The sequence below is a fragment of the Macrosteles quadrilineatus genome, unplaced genomic scaffold, assembly GCF_028750875.1.
Source record: "Macrosteles quadrilineatus isolate MER2022 unplaced genomic scaffold, UCM_ALF_1.0 Scaffold_10__1_contigs__length_6754688, whole genome shotgun sequence".
In the NCBI taxonomy this organism is placed as follows: domain Eukaryota; kingdom Metazoa; phylum Arthropoda; class Insecta; order Hemiptera; family Cicadellidae; genus Macrosteles; species Macrosteles quadrilineatus.
The window spans coordinates 3,628,548-3,645,686 of NW_026542603.1; the positions used below are offsets into that span (position 1 = coordinate 3,628,548).

The 17,139-nt window shown below is 34.5% G+C and overlaps 1 protein-coding gene across 3 annotated transcripts in view; it reads right to left on the reverse strand.

The window, feature by feature from the left end:
* Window positions 1–1,452: 1,452 nt before the first annotated feature.
* LOC129004641 (interleukin-1 receptor-associated kinase 4-like) overlaps window positions 1,453–17,139 on the reverse strand; it is a 33,443-nt gene continuing 17,756 nt past the window's right edge. For 2 of the 3 annotated variants that reach the window (XM_054433191.1, XM_054433190.1), the window contains exons 4-10: window positions 13,812–13,965; window positions 13,013–13,211; window positions 12,411–12,542; window positions 5,739–5,894; window positions 4,590–4,745; window positions 3,954–4,016; window positions 1,453–3,780 (exon numbers count right to left, since the gene is read on the reverse strand). In XM_054433191.1, the coding sequence (XP_054289166.1) occupies window positions 3,604–3,780; window positions 3,954–4,016; window positions 4,590–4,745; window positions 5,739–5,894; window positions 12,411–12,542; window positions 13,013–13,211; window positions 13,812–13,965 (1,037 nt within the window). In that variant the 3' untranslated portion in view covers window positions 1,453–3,603. Of the gene's footprint in view, window positions 3,781–3,953; window positions 4,017–4,589; window positions 4,746–5,738; window positions 5,895–12,410; window positions 12,543–13,012; window positions 13,212–13,811; window positions 13,966–15,089; window positions 15,395–17,139 lie in introns of those variants that run through there. The other variant, XM_054433193.1, reaches the window with a different exon arrangement.

The window sequence follows — 17,139 nt, forward strand, 5'->3', positions numbered from 1 at the left end:
ACGACAAAGAACTGTGAATGGCTGGAGGGAACGCAAACATGACCGCTTGCATCAACCTCTCAATTGAACATTTGATGGGTACATAGTGGTAGTACCACCGTTGTGATAGTCCAATCTCGGACAAATGAACGTTAAATATTTACATTGTAGTGGCTTACATATAAGACTGACCGAGACAGTTAAGTTTTTACTCTTTGTTGCCATAAATGAATGGTTCGTTTACCTCATTTGTGCAATTCACCTTACATTTAGGTTCTTATTAGAAACTCCAAATCTGAAAAAAAGGACAGTGAGACTTATATCCAGAAATTATTTGGATAAGGTTTGTCAATTCAATTCTGCCTTTACCATGATCAGCTCCGAAGCTCATTAAGATGAGAAAGTTCCACAGGGGATCTATAATTTTAAGATCCGGGACACGTTTTACCACCGAGTGAGTCCTCTAATTCCTCAAGAAGGCGATGATCCTGAATACGCACAGATATATAAGTAAGTACGAGAATGTCACTAGAACCCAAAGGAGAATTAAGCACAATTCAAACAAAAAATGCAATGAAAAAATATGCGGGAAATAGCGTCACAATGCCAACCCATTTGCAAATCTTTGAAGACTGTGGCAGACATTATGTAGGGACGAGAGCTCCGAGGAGTCAAGTGAGATTCTTATGTACATAATAAGAGACAGAAGAAGTGTCTTCCCTCACTACAATGGCGCTACCTGTGTAGATGTCGCAGCAATTTTTAAAGCTGAAAACAAAGCACCACCTGGCCAAATAAATCGTATAGTTTTTTCCAACACTAATAATGTTAAACCCGAATCCATTCTAGATCTGTCGTTAGATCCACTTGCTTACCCTCTTATGTTCCCAACCGGAGACTTGGGTTGAGGCCCCTAATTTAAACACGCCTAAAACAGAACACATCAAAGAAATAATTTAACAATGCTAGAATAAGAGTAGCAATGGTTAGCGTCAAGAGAGGAATTGAGCTACACATTAGGTCAAAAGCTCACTTTGTGGTTGACATCTACGTGCTCATAGAGTGCACCCGCCTACTATACATAAGAGATAACCAAATCAGTATGAGAGTAAATGTAAATTTAAATATTGTAGATTACTTTTATATTTTTAACATTATAATATTTTTATATTTCTATAATCAGTCATATAAATTATTTTAGAGTGACTCTTTGATTAAGGTCTTGCTGTTTATGTTTTTTGTTTATTTTTTTAATACAAGTTTCAGTTTTGCTCGATTTCGAGCAACGGGTTATCTAGTTAAAAGTAAAAACCTGTATCTTGAACAACTTTTAACATTGTTAAAATGTGAATAAAACTAGATTTATTTTTGTTAACATTGGCTTTATATTAAAATCCTTAAAACTAGAAAACAATTAAATACGTACTGTAACAAACTTAACTTTAATGATATGTTATTTGTTTGTACCTAAATTTGTCTTTTAACAATAAAATATATGAATGCAGAATATAGCCTATTTGTCATGAAAAATTGTTAAATGCAATAAAGCATAATGCTGCATATGTCTTAATTTAATAATGATAAACAAAGTAAAAAAGTCAATAATTAAAACTAGATTTATTTGAATTAAAATGCTTTATCTTAAAAAACTACCTTTAGCCACATTCACACACAGCTATTTGGCGGGCAGGCCACTTGCCTCAGGTAATTTGAAATACATTAAAGGCAAGTAACCTGCCTGCTCTACTGGCCTCGTGTAAACGCAGCTCTACAATCATTTCAATTACAGTATGAGTATAGATTTAAGAAAAACACCCTGTTTATAGAAAATAAAAAATGAAAGTGTATAAAAGAAAATTAACACTATCTTAAACAGCACAGCCAAAATCTGAATAATTTCAATACTGTGTGATTGTTATTACAGTACTTACTTTTAATAGCACCAAATGTTGCGTATAAATTAAACTTGAGTATAATATAGAACCAACAGATAAATAATACAAAGGCAAAGTATGCAACCAAAATTATGGACAATGGCTACATTCACACTTAAGACAATGAGGAATTACCCTGGTTTACAAAGAATTCAATTATGTCAATGAAAACTAAATAATTAAATACATAGTAATTATTAGAATACTAGCTGGCCCGACAGGCGTTGTCCTGTCCTAATGTGGTTTTATGTCAAATGCTTGTACATTTTCAAAATGAGCTCGTTTGCATCGCTCAATCACGTCCTGGTTGAAGTTTGTTTGCTACGCTCATTCAACCTTTGGCTTGGAGCTCGTTCGTTGCCTCACTCGCCTCCAGGTTAAAGTGAGTGAGCTAATGTAAAGGCAATTTTTTTTGGAATTTTTAAATTCTAAATAATAAATAACAGTTGGATGGATTAATAATTTCCTTACATAAAAACCTTCCCCTGGCACTAAGGAACACAACAAAAAAAGACTCATCCAATTCGTGCACTCCTTCGCGAGTTATGGAATACTATCAAAAAAGGGATTAATTTTTATTTATAGGCCTATAGATAAAGTATTAACCCTTCCCGGACAGGCAAAATCGTGACATAGAACTGGAAAAAATTATAAGAAAAAATAAAAATTAATTTTCCTTATTTGTGTTTTGTTATACAAGTATACATAAAATAAACACAATGGAACACTTCATACTGTCAAAATAATTTTGTACTAGTTTTTATCTATGCGGATATATCCGCTACCCGTCCACGGATGAGTAGAAAAGCAGCGGATATATCCGCCAACTGTCTTTGAAGATATGACCATGACAACGTTAGGCAATAAATAAAGAACAATATGTTTAAACAATCAATAAAGACAACGTAATGTTGAGCGTGAAACGTCGAGGGAAGACTGTAGGAGAGGTGGGGGGTGCGCGGGAGAGGGGTAGGCGGGAGAGAGCTCAGCCATTGAGAGAGCAGGAAGTGGCGCTTTGGTACCACGAAACATCTGGTTACTGCTCAAGCACCTGCCAGTCTGTCTGAAGAAAAGGCGGATATATCTGCTTCCCGTCCGGAACATCAATAACTATAAGCGGATATATCCGCCACCCGTCCTTTATTGCCAAAGACTTAGGCGGATATATCCGTCATCCGTCCGGGAAGGGTTCAGCGGCAAATAACAACTAAACACAAATTTTCAGTTTTTCGGTCTCCTTGGAACATTAATTGTTTCATTTCAAGTTATGTTCAGGTAAGAGTAATGCACTATTATCTAACCTGCTTAATTGACAAGTACATAATACAATTTGTTCTTAATCAAATATTACAATTATGTATATTTTGATTGCATTAGTAGTGATAGAGTACCTGTAGCTCAGTACATGCAGCATACGGGGGCCTATATCAATGCTATGTACAATGCTATAAGTATGCATAGATTATTCCAACACAAGTAAACTTCTCATCCCATTGTAAATGATGAAGCTCGTTTTTGTGCATAGTTCATGTTGGTGACGCTGATCGCTACAGTGCACTGGGCGGAACTAACAATAAAATTGTATTTAACTGATCCATTTGGATGAGAAATTTACCAACGCAGTATTGCGGTCTATAGTCCATGTTACACGCTTGAACTCTAACATTTTACTGGTTATCTTCATGTTCAACTAGCAAATCAACGGTTCTAGTTTTTCAATTACAGCTGGCATCAACGGTCGTCTTTTCTTCTCATACAAACACAAGTCGGAAAGTTCAAACATCTGTTGAACGACGTGTTGAGGCCAGTTTCCTGCTCTATTGTCTACTAGTTCATTTCTATTATCAGCGTCGTCCACATGAGTTATCTGAAATACATTTCTGTAATCAGTTGTGTAAATAAAATACATAATAGACAAGCTTACTCAACAAAATTTTAACCTAGAATAATTGATAACTGTTTATTAAATGATAATCTTTTCCTTGTAAAATATTAATCTAACTTTATGGTTCAACTTTTTTACTTTACTGCATTACTTACGAGGTCATGACCTTCTCTGTTTTCATCATAAGGAGGCAGGCCTGTCAATAGCTCCAATAAGACCTGAAAAGCAACAATACTTTTAAATGCCTTTTTAAGTACAGTATTATTAAGTAGCCCTGGTTCGGTATTAAATACACCTTTTGCTTCAGCAACTATTATTTTTGATCCGTCAGAGTAATAAACGGTAAGGTGTCGATTAATGTAATTATTATATTAATTAACATGAAACAAGTGTGGATTTTGTAAATTAATAAATAAGTAAAACATAATTTGCTGATTTGTTGAGAGCTTATAGGGTTCACTTTAAATTAGATTCTTATTCTTATTCTTAGAAATTCTTATTCTTATTCTTATTCTAGAGGGTTGCCCGTTTGACAAAAGTCTTGAGGTTTTGATAGTTTGTAACTGGATCTAGTTGTCAATATTAGGCATCTAATAAATGCTAGTAGTTGGCCTCCGGGTATATCAAAACTAATAAGTAAATTGGTACTGGGTCCATCGAGTTTTGTTTCTATAATCAATTCAGGTGTTTTTCTGTTTTCTAAAGCAGATTTAAATAACCTTATTATCTGCTTCTGTGTCCTCAATGGCCAAGAATAGTAAACTACTAATATTTGTGGACAAGTAACTCACCACCCCGAAGCTGAAAACATCCATCTTGACGGACACATCTCCTCTGTAGGCCTCGGGAGCCATGTATGCCGATGTGCCAATGACGTTTGTAGTAATGGCCGCTGTCTGGGTGTGGTTGGCGTTAGAGCCCATCCGGACCAGGCCAAAATCACCTAACTGAACCAGCAAACTATAATTAGGACTTGCGGCCCACAACAAAGATCCTAAAGATCAAAATTTTTCCAATTTTTCAGGATCTGGAATTTGATTTTGTCAACAGTTGGGAAAGTAGCTAAAACATAAGAAGAATAGTACACAAACCCCAGCCAAAGCTGGAAAATCTGAATGAAACACAAAACAGAGAACTGTATATTAGCCAAACAAAAATAAATCTTTTTAAAACAATAATTAATAATGAGATCTAGAGAACACATGTCTACACAAGATGTTGCTTTCTCGCCTGTGGACAAGATCAGATTCCAAATCACGAGACATCGTATAAAGTTTATGTATTACCATTGAGTATACACGTATAAGAGTTGTCACCGATTTTGGCGACGTAGTTCGGGCCGCTGACGCTTGAGTCGCGGTAGTCTGTCGGTAGTGCAATGCGCCTGTGAGGACATTTTAATCATTTAGTAAAAAAAATGTATTATAAAACAACGAAACTAGAAAGAAACAAATGAATTTCATCAACAAAAATGACATTTTACAGCCTTCAATGAAAGCAATAATAAAAAACCACCAAACTGCCTTACCGACAAGCCCAGGGTGGAGTAGTTCGGGCCGCTGTTGCTAGTCTGGAACAGCGCTGTTCAGGTAACGATAACCTCCATTGAGTGGCTACTCTAGCTCATGTATACTCAATGTTATTACTAATCGTGATGGAAAATCACTGCAGTGATTTCTTAAATGATAAATTCACCATTACCAAAAATTAACTTACAACAATGATAATAAGGAATTGTTGTGGTTCAATAGGTCAGATCCAAACTAATTGGGCCTGTACCCTGTTGTGATTTCTGTTTGATCGGGTTGGCCGAAAATAACGGTACAATCAAGAATAAGTCTAAATATTACTTTCTAAAACAGTACACAATTTTACATACAAAGTGTCAAAACCCATTTAATACAAGAAATTACGCAGTGGTGTATTAGTTTGTGGTTTACCTTGGGAACAAAGTTGTCGTCCAGCAGAATATTAGCGGACTTGACATCTCGGTGTACAAGGGGCCTCTCCAACACCGTGTGTAGATGACACAGACCTCGTGCAGAGCCTAGACCAATCACCAGTCTGTCACACCACTGCAGAGGCTGCCTCCCATTCTGGAACCCAACATTGTACCGTTATTGTATTTTTTTACAATGATTTTCAAATTAAACTTCATTTCCCCATTTTTGTTGTTGCTTGTGTTCTTGAATAGGTAAGACGTTTGTGTCACCCAATGCATTTCACCAGCTTGTGTGGCATCCTCAGGGGTCTTCCTGAGTTATCTTCTTATCACTGACTCCAAAGTAACTAGGCTATATATATATTTTAAGATTTTTTACAAGGTGGCCACCTAACCTAACTTAATCCTGTTTTTTTTTAACTTGTTGATTAAATGTCTTGCTGAATGGTAATCTATAAGTATAAAAGAGGATGTTTGTATATATATTTGTTTGGCAGTGATAAACTCAGACACCGCTGAACCGATTGCCACGAAACTTGGTACATACGTGTAGAATTTTATGGAATAGGTTTATACACCATCAATTTCGTGATCCGTCCAATCGGCTCCGCCCCAGTGGCTCTGGAGTTTCCCATGTTAACCTTATGAGAAATGGAATTAATGAATCTTAACAGCTGTTTCAATTAAACAAGTTGGTTCTGTTCTATGATGTTCAATAGCATTAAAGTTACAAGGATTACCAACAGGGTGCAGCACTATTATTTCTTTTACATTTATGACAACAGCTAATTTGCAACCAAAAGGTGAGTGAGCGTAGCGAACGAACTTCAACCTAGAGGCGAGTTAGCGTAGTGAACGAGCTAACCTAAAGGTGAGTGAGCGTAGCGAACGAGCTCCAACCTAAAGGTGAGTGAGCGTAGCGAACAAACTTCAACCTAAAGGTGAGTGAGCGTAGCGAACAAACTTCAACCAGGACGTGATTGAGCCATGCGAACGAAATAATCTTGAAAATTAAGAAGTTAAACGGGGCAAAGCCCGCGGGTTACAGCTAGTGTTAACTAAATAAATGAATAAAAAAATTTCAAATTTTAAATGAAATATTTTATGTTTTAAAGAAATTTTAAATAGTTTGAAAAGGTTAGGTTATTCTTTTGACTAGAGCATAGCTTGGTAATTACATCAAAAGAAGAATGCTTGTTATATATACAGGGTTAGTAAAAAGTGTGGAGACCCCCTGTTATTTTTTTAACGGCCCATACTAGAAAAACTAAACTCGGCACACCATTATGGCATGTTATTAAGTACTTTTTGGGCACAACCGCCACTTGGTGTTCATCCCCAAACTGGGAAATTTTGGGGTAAACTAAAAAATTTCAAATACAAAGACCCATCGAGTGACCCCTCATTTTGAAGGTCTTGGTAAAAGAAAACCAACAACGCAAACTAGAGGTCTCTATCTCAGCTCAGTACAAAATGGCAGCCAATTGAAATTCTCATAAGTTCCCAAACCCAAAATGGGGGATTTTGGGGCAAACTCAAAAATTTTTAATGATAAGCCCCATCGAGTGACCCCTCATTTTGAAGGCCATAATAAAAGAAAACCAACAACGCTAACTATAGGTCTCTATCTTAACACAGTAAAATATGGCAGCCAATTGAATATAAAATTGCAAGTTATTTCCAATTTCTTAAGATTTCAATCAGCTTCCATTTTTTACTGGATTGAGATAGAAACCTCTAGTTTGCGTTTTTGGTTTTCTTTTACCAGGACCTTCAAAATGAGGGATCACTTGATGGGGCTTATCATTTAAAACTTTTGAGTTTCCCCCAAAATCCCCCATTTTGGGTTTGGTAAGCAAGTGGCTATTATGCATTATACACCACAATGTTCAGCATCTACCATCTCGCCTAGATCTTCTGGAAATCTTTCTCAATGAAATAGAACCTGATGTAATAGCCCTTACTGAGCATAAGATGACAAAGGATGAACTTGGCTTAATTAATCTGTCTAATTATATAACTGCATCACATTTCTCCAGAAGTTTAGGGCGAGGTGGTGGTGTAATGATATTAACCCACAAAAATGTGAATTTTAAGTGTATTAACTTAGCTTCTGTTCAACCACTTTTAATTGAAAAAGAGTTTGAATTCTGTTTAACTGAAATCAGTACTTCCAGGCTTACATTTTTATTTGGGTGTATTTATAGATCTCCTAATTACTTAAACCTAGACCAATTTTTTGAAAATTTTGAAATTTTGTTAGACATTCTGTGTAAAAAATTTGAAACAATTATCATTGCTGGTGATTTTAATATAGACGTTTTAAAAAAAAGATGATAAATATACCAAATTTATTAATATTTTAACAATTTATGGCATGAGATACACAGTTAACTTTCCAACCCGAGTGACGGAGCACTCAAGCACAGCCCTAGACAACTTTATTACAAATATAGATTCTCATAGCTTAAGAGTAACTGGGTTAATTACTCATATCTCAGATCATGACGGTCAGTTAATGGAACTGAGAGTTCCTGATTACAAAAAACCAAAATTCATAAGAAAACAAGTAAGAAAGTTTGATGAAAGAAACAAAGAAACTTTTCTTAGAGGTTTAAGTTCAGAGTGCTGGTTTCAGGTTATTCATTCTACTGTTGAGTTTAAGTATAATGTATTTTATAATATTTTTAAGTATCATTTTGAGGTAAATTTTCCTAAACTTTTTGTCACAGAAGGCCTATGTAAGCAAAAAAAGTGGGTTGACGATGTATCAAAATTGAAACAGTCTGAAATAGTCCACTTAGAATCTCAATTCAGAAAACTCAAGGACAAAAATATTAAGATTCAGATTAAAAAAAAGAAATACCCCCGCCGCAGCAAACCTGCCGTCTAAGCGAATTTCCATTTGGCCGAATTGATTTTCAATTGATCTATTTAAATAACATTAGGTTTAACGAGTACCTAGGTTTGCTGCTACAAGGAAACTAATAAAGTAGTGTGTTTTTAGTAAAATATTTATAGCTTACTATAAAATAAATAAATTTGCCAAGTTTGATCAAAATATATCCATAAACAAGCAAACTACAACATTTTACAATATTCTCCATAAGAATAACATGGGAATTTTAAATTTACCATTTTTTTAGTTTTCTCCGTAACCAATAACCGTACAAAAACACTTTGATATACTGAATTGTTTGTTTTTTTAAGCTCTTTAAGAAGGTTTAGAGAAAAATTGGGAAATTTTGTGTTTTGAGGGTAAGAAGTGAGAAAAACCAATTTTTACCCCATAAAACCCCCCATAAAACCCTGTTCCCATAGTCCGATCATGCTGGATCGCGAACTCATTCAAGTTTATCCCGCCTTACACCTTCAAACCAAATTTCATCAAAATCGGATAAAAATTACTCAAGTTATCGTGTTCACGGACACATATATATATAAATCTATATATATATATATCTATATATATATATATATATACATATATAAAAATTTGAACGAATGGTGTTTTTGGCCTCTGGGGACATTAAAATGAAAAAGTAAATCGGTCCCGGGCCTAAGTCTTACCATGAGACCTACGGTAATAGCTACTTCCCTATAGGGAAATTCGCTAAAAAGAACTTCAAAGATATATAATTAACAATAAAAAAACTTACTTTGAGGAAAAAGTTAGAAACTCAAGAACTAAAGTTAAAACTACCTGGAACTTAATTAATTCCGAATTGGGAAAATTGTCAAAATGTAATACAAATATAAAAATGATGAACGAAGGTAGTTATATCACAAATCCAATTGATGTTTGCGAAACTTTTAATATATTTTTTGTCAATATTGTAAAAGATTTAATAGTTCCTAAAATAACCATAGTGCCTCCAGCAAATACTCAGTTTAAAACACATTTAAATACAACTTTTCAATTTTCAACTGTCACGGAGAGAGATGTTGAAAAAATAATATTATCTTTTGAAAATAAACCCTCATCTGGCAATGATGAAATACCTATATCAACCATTAAGACAGCGTTGCCATTAATCTGCTCACCTTTAACTCATATAATTAATCATTCACTGATAACAGGAGTGTTCCCCGAACAATTCAAAACTGCCAAAGTAGTTCCAATTTTCAAAAAAGGTAATCCAGAAGATATTAATTGTTACAGGCCTATATCACTGCTTCCAGTATTCTCAAAAATCTTTGAGAAAGTTGTTTTCAACCAATTTTCAAACTACCTTGAATCAAACATGTTGCTGGATAATGAACAGCATGGTTTTAGGCCAAATAAGTCAACTATAACAGCCGGTATTGAGTTTGTTGAGTCAATAATCGAATCTGTCGATAGAGGTGAAAGAGTAGTTGGCATTTTTTTGGACTTATCCCGAGCTTTTGATAGTGTTGAGCACTGCAAACTGATCCAAGTTATAAGCTCTCTAGGTGTAAAAAGTACAGAATTGGCTTGGTTTTGCTCCTACCTCACAGAAAGGAAACAATATGTAGAAATAGAGTATTTTACAGATCATCAGAAGTTTATGTATAAAGAAAAATTTGCTTCTTGTCCATTATCAATCCAATACGGTGTCCCTCAGGGATCCATTCTCGGCCCATTACTGTTTCTATGTTACCTAAAGGGGCTACCTAGAATGATGGGGGACAGAAATAGGTAAGTGTGTCTTTATGCAGATGATACCAACGTCATTGTCTCAGCCAACAATAAAGAGGACATAGAAATATCATCCTACGTTTGCTTATCACTGATTAAAGACTTTTTAAATAGTAAAAATCTGCTATTAAACTCCAGTAAATCAAGTTTTGTATCTTTTTCAACAAAAAAAGCAAAAAATAAAATAAATCCAACAATATTCCTAGAAGATGAAATACTAAATCATTTAAATGAAATCAAATTCTTAGGCTTGACTATAGATGAACACCTATCTTGGGACAACCATATTAATCATATTATGAATAAAACCTCAAGTGGTCTATATGCTTTGAGGAGACTGGTCTACTCCTGTAATATTAAAACCTTAAAATCCATATATTTTGCTCTAATACATTCACATATTGCTTATGGTGTTTGTATATATGGATCAACAACAAAGAAGAAAATGGATAAAATTCTGATTCAGCAAAAAAGAGCTTTAAGAATAATGTTTAATTTAAAATCAAAAGATTCTGTAAAACATATTTTTAAAGATTTAAAAATATTCACAGTTTACAGTTTATACATTTATGAAACAATAAAATTTACATTACTTGGCAATAGGATTTTGATTGGCAATACAACACATTCTTATAATACTAGGGCTCATCGTTTAGTAGAACAGCATAATTTGGAATTTTTCAAAAAGAAAACAACATATGTAGGAAATAGATTTTTTTATGGCCTCCCAGGAAATATTAAATTGGAAAAAAACCAAAATAAGTTTTTGAGACTATTGAAGGCATACTTGATCGAATCAACGTTTTACTCTCTCCAACATTTTTTCTCGTAGTCAAAATTATTATATTTAAGACATACACCTAAAAATTATAATTAGAAAAATATTTGCTGCACGTGGTTATTCTAGGATATAGTAATTACTGTATGTATATAATCCTTATTTTAAGTATTGCTTTTATTAATTTTTAAGACTCAGTTGTAGTTATTTTATTTTATTTTTTTCCACGATTTCTTGGAATGATGTGTGTAACGTATGTTGTATATATTATCCTAAGAACTGTGGGATGTATTTTTAGATATTAATAATATGTATAATTTAGGTTAGGTCTGACTCTATTCTTTGTAAACAATTTACATGTGACAGAATAAAGAAGTTTTGAATTGAATTGAATTGAATGCTTAAAAAGTACTTCATAACATGCCAAAAAGGTGTGTAGAGTTCAGTTTTCCTAGTGTGAGCCGCTACAAAATTTACAGGGGGTCTCCAGACTTGGAAAGCTGCACGTTAAATTCAATTTTTGAGAATTTCAATTGGCTGCCATGTTTTACTGGATTGAGATAAATACCTCTAGTTTGCGTTTTTTGGTTTTCTTTTACCAGGACCTTCAAAATGAGGGGTCACTCGGTAGGTCTTTGTATTTGAAATTTTTGAGTTTCCCCCAAAATCCCCCATTTTGGGGATGTACACCAAGTGACGGTTATGCCCAAAAAGTACTTCATAACATGCCATAAAGGTGTGCCGAGTTTAGTTTTTCTAGTATGGGCCGTTAAAAAAATAACAGGGGGTCTCCACACTTTTTACTAACCCTGTATATATATATTGTTAAATAAATTTATATTTTGTGTCCAGCCAGCTCTTGTCTTGTTATTGTTTGGTCCTCCACCTCAGCAATATTGTACCAGAATCCCACCGTTTATTTAGTGCTTCCAAGTGCTTCACCCTTTGGTCAATGGAGTTGGGACATCGGTTACACGTCTGTATCATGTTGGTGACTCAAGAGTCTATTGATTTGTACTTCAGTTTTCACTTCATCCACAAAACCGGAGTTATTAAATCTGGTTCTCTCTTGGAATTGAATCCGGCTTTGAAACAGGTGTAGCGATTCTGTTAACCATTTTTATCATTTTGGTTTTTGAGATTTTAAACATCATTTGGCCAGAGATATTTCATGTACTGTTCAAAGTGGGTACTAACTGATATAATGTACAATACAAATTACTTGTGTTTACCGTACACGCCAGTCTGTCAAGCAAGGAGCCATGCCTCATGTACTTATACGCCAGACAGAGCGCCGGGCCATCCTCCGAGTAGCCTAGCAGTGGCAGTAGGTTGGGATGGGACAACTGCGCCAGAACATCAATCTGTAAACAATGTTGCAAACATCATACATCAGTCAAAACACTTGCGGGACCATTAGAAAAACTGGTCTGGAAACTACAACAAGGTCGGTAATAAAGATGATTTGAACATAAAAAGTAGTAATGACAATAAGTCGTAAAAAATAAGGGTACAAACAGCTACTGTCCAACAAACAGATACCTTAATTCCCCTAACACATTATTGAGACAATAGCCAATGAGAATTTGTAATACATAAAACTAATATTAAACAGCTACACTACCTGTTTGAAGGAGTAGTATGTAGTCAATAAACAATTATTGTTTATTGACTACATACTACTCCTTCAAACAGGACAATAGACAATTCAATTAGGAACTTGGATGAAAATAAGAGTTAAAATTAAAACAAAAAGTTGCAATGTCTATCGAAATTCTAATTCACTTTACAATATTGTGTAAACTAGCTTTACTTGGACGGTAGACTAAGTTACCTCGTTGTGGAACTGCTGCAGAGGTTCCCAAGGTCCCCCCGTCACTGCCAGGTGTAGTCGCTTGATAGCTACCGGGCCGAGACGGGGCAGAGTGGCTTGGTACACTTGTCCCCACGCACCTCCACCCAGCAAACGTGTAGCAGCGAACCCATCAGTGACCTCCTCCAGCTGTGCATAGGGCAATTTGGTCATCTCTTTGCTGCAATACAGAAACCAACCTTCAGAGACGGTATCATTAAACTTGCCTCCAATAAAAATTGAACTTACTACTACTTTTAAGAGCAAAAAGAATTGTAAACTGGTTGCGTAAACATCTTCTTGGACAATCACAACAAAATCATGAACAAATTCAGCAATCGCAAAAGCAATGTGAATTTCAACTGAAAAAAATTTTTGCAGACGCCTTCTGTGATCGTAATAATATCACAAAAAGAAAAGCTTGGCTCAAGATGATTTTCTGATTTGATGTTCAGTCAGATAAGCTTTTAGGCTGGGTTGCACTAGTGTCAAAAACCAATGTGCTTGCACACAATTGACTTTGCCTTTCAAAATCACTTACATTCACAAACACAACTTAAATGCCAAACTGCGCAGCTGGACTAAACAACACAGATACTTAGTGACATTAAAATCGTAAAAAATAGGCTGCAAAACTAATGGTCTAAGACTGCTAGATGACTAGATACCCTGGACTAGTGCATGGCTGATTGTGCAAATTTAAACTGTAATATTTATGGATAGACCTATTTCCCGAAAGTTATACAACATATTATTACAATTTTAAGCATTAAATACTCACACGTGAGACACTAGCAGCTCTGCAGGATCCGCTGTGTGTTCAGAGGTGGTAGGTAGAGGGGAGGAGGGTGCGGGAGGAGCACTGGGAGTAAAGTCAACTCCTCCCGCGGTGATGGTAGCTGCCGGGCCCGTATGTGGCCTCGGGGGTGGGGGTACTGGAGAAAAAAAACAGTTAGTAAACCAATGTTTCAAGAACACAACGTTTGTTAAAGATGTTATAGACATATTTATAATTTAAAAAATCCTATACAGTAGTTCAGGTCTTTTAATAAACAACACAGTTTAAATTGAGCGTAATGTATGTGAATCGTACTTCAAAACTATTTCCAACCTGCAGAGTGAGGACTAAACAAATTATACTTATACACTTTTAATACTTTTTTTCTGAAATTGTGACCATCCAAAGGTAGGTATTTTAAGCCGAATATGAATGGAGATGAGTGCAGTATGATAGGATTATCGCTAAAATAATTCCTTAAATATGTCAGATTGATTGACTATAAATATTAGGTTATATGAGTACTTAGTTTTACTGCTACAGTTAAGCTAATGAGGTTTGTTATTTAGTGAAATAGTAATAAGTTTAGATGAAAAGAATAAATTAAAAAAATTTGATCAAAATAATTCCATAAACATGCAACCTACAACCGTTTAATTTTAAATAAGAACGAGATGCTAGCCCGTCCTACATACGGGAATTGAGTAGTCAGTTAAAACTGTGTACAACTCGGAACAGCTAGTTTACACGTATAAAGACAAAATATTTGCTTGCAGTTTTAATGTGAAAAATCATCTCGTAAACAAATGTTGCGTAGACAAAGATGTTTTATTCCATCATAGGCCTAACGATATACATTTTAAATCTGATAATTTTATAATAAAACAGCAATTAATTGTGACGATGTGAAAAGCGTTGAAGTGAGATTTGCGGCCGATTCGCACACTGATTATAAGTAGCCTACAGTAGAGAGTAATATTTTTGACTATTAATATAATAATTCAGAATTAATATAATAATTCAGAATTAATATAATAATTCAGTATAATATAATAATCAGTCAATGGTAATAGTCAATTGAGAAGTGTATAGACCTAGTCAACAACACCACCTTCCATCGCATTTACAGTTTTTTTTTTATTGGTATTGGGTCTAGGTCTTACTGAGTAATGAGATTAATAGCTTATTCACTATATGGGTTCGCTAAAACAGAATTGACCAGATACATTACCTAACAAAATATAAGAGTTGTCACCCTTTTTTCAGGCAAAGTATTCATACCTTCATTCTTTCTAAAGAAAGTCATTGGGCCACAGAACCAAATACACTTATAGCATTTAGAGCGACGGGCCTGTTGAACAGCAGCAAGTAAGTGGCGCCTCGCAGAGTCTATCGTTAAACGCGAGCGTCGGATAGATGGATCTTTTTCAACACACCTCAGCAAAATTTCCTCAGTGTGCAGTTGTCCAACCATTTTGACAGAAATTTTGGATATCTTGGATGTTGGATTAACCTCCAAAGAAGCATCAATCATAGGCTCTTCCATCCCCTCACTTATAGATTCATCTAACCTTCTTACGATTGACGACACATCCTGAGTTTTTAAGTTTCTAACTGAATCTTTCTTCGGGTCATCTAGCCCTGACAGAAGGTTGTATGGAACTTTATGATGGGAGACATTTCCCGCATCTGTTTTCTTCATGGACAACATTTTATGAGACAGTTTGCATACTTTTTCAGCACTTTTCAATGTCTCGAGGAAAAATGTAAGTAAGTCGCCAAAGAGCTTCTTGACTTGCTTAAAAGTTGTCTTCAACTCTTTAAGAAGTTTGTGTATGTCACTATAGTTTATCTCTTGTAAAGAGTCCATTGCCAAAGTATTTTTTTTTTTTTTTTTTTTGCTGTGGAGTATAAAAGACAACACCAGATTTTATTAGTGTCACTTAAGTATTGGATGTCCAATTTTTATCACCAATTGAAAACTTGTGATAACTGTTTCAGATAGTTTTTTTTCATTTTCAAGAGTCACAAAGTATCAGATTTTACAAAAGAGAGTAAATTTGTTACCTTTTCTGGTGGAATACAGCTTACATGAATACTAACTATCACTTTTTCAAAGCTTTTAGTTTTATGTTCACTGAATTTGTAATACGGTACAATAGTTTTCAAAATCACTAGCAGCAAATGACATACAACCTTCATAACATAACCAAACAACAATTTTTAGGAAAAAAACCCTGGTACAAGTCTGTATAGTGATAGGCATTCCATTATATTCTAAGAATATTATAGCATTCTTAATATTTCACTTAAAATTTTCTTTAACAAATTTTACAATAACCAAATTTTAATCTTCTATATTTAAAAACTAAGTAAGTATCTTATTTAATTTCATTTTCCATTAATTACTTAAGAGTCTTCGTAATATGATGTCATTAACATGACCCTACTAAACCAGGATAACCTTTGATATCTATATGTTGAGTTTATAAAAATTGAAACTGAATCTAAAACACTACTATTGTCTTTTCACTATGTGCTTGAGATTATCAATGGCAATGAAGTTTGATTTTCAAGAACACATTATAGGTATATTGTAACAATGTTCCAAAATAAGGTCAGTCAGTAGAACCAATAAAATTGGTAAAACCCTCTAGAGTCAGGTTTAATTTCAAATTTGAGATGCTAAGCCTATAGTACAAACAGTGAGAAACTAGTCCACAATCAATTTTAATTTTAAGTGTGTAAGATAAGTTCATGATGATACTAGCAGAGTACCCGTCCTTCATACGGGATTGGCATATAAGTATAAAATGCTTATTGCATTTATACTCAAGCTATGCGTTTACAGTTGGGGAGGACACAGTTTAATAAAATTTCCTTCTTTAAATTTATGGTATACTATAGTATTACACATCTACCATAGCCATAATGTTCTACCACTTCAGCTAAACAATTAGAGAAAAATAAATTGTTAAAGATAAAAAAAAGTATCACAGATTATTCATGGAATTAAAAACATAACATAAGTGTATATAATCCAACTTTGACAGTTCTCATTGCGTATTACGGTTTTTTTGTTGCTGCTTGGTTTAAATTAGCTGCTTTCAAACAGAACATAGTTGCAAAATCTACAACAGAGGCGGAGTATTGCCCCTGCAGATTGCTGTACGGAATTCATATATCTGAGAACTTTGATTGAAGAGATAATGGGAAAACAAGTAAAAGCGACTTTGTATGTGGACAACCCAAGTTCTATAAAACTAATTAAATCTGGTCAGTTAAGTTTAACAGGAAGAAGACATAATGAAATGAAATTTCATTATCTGAG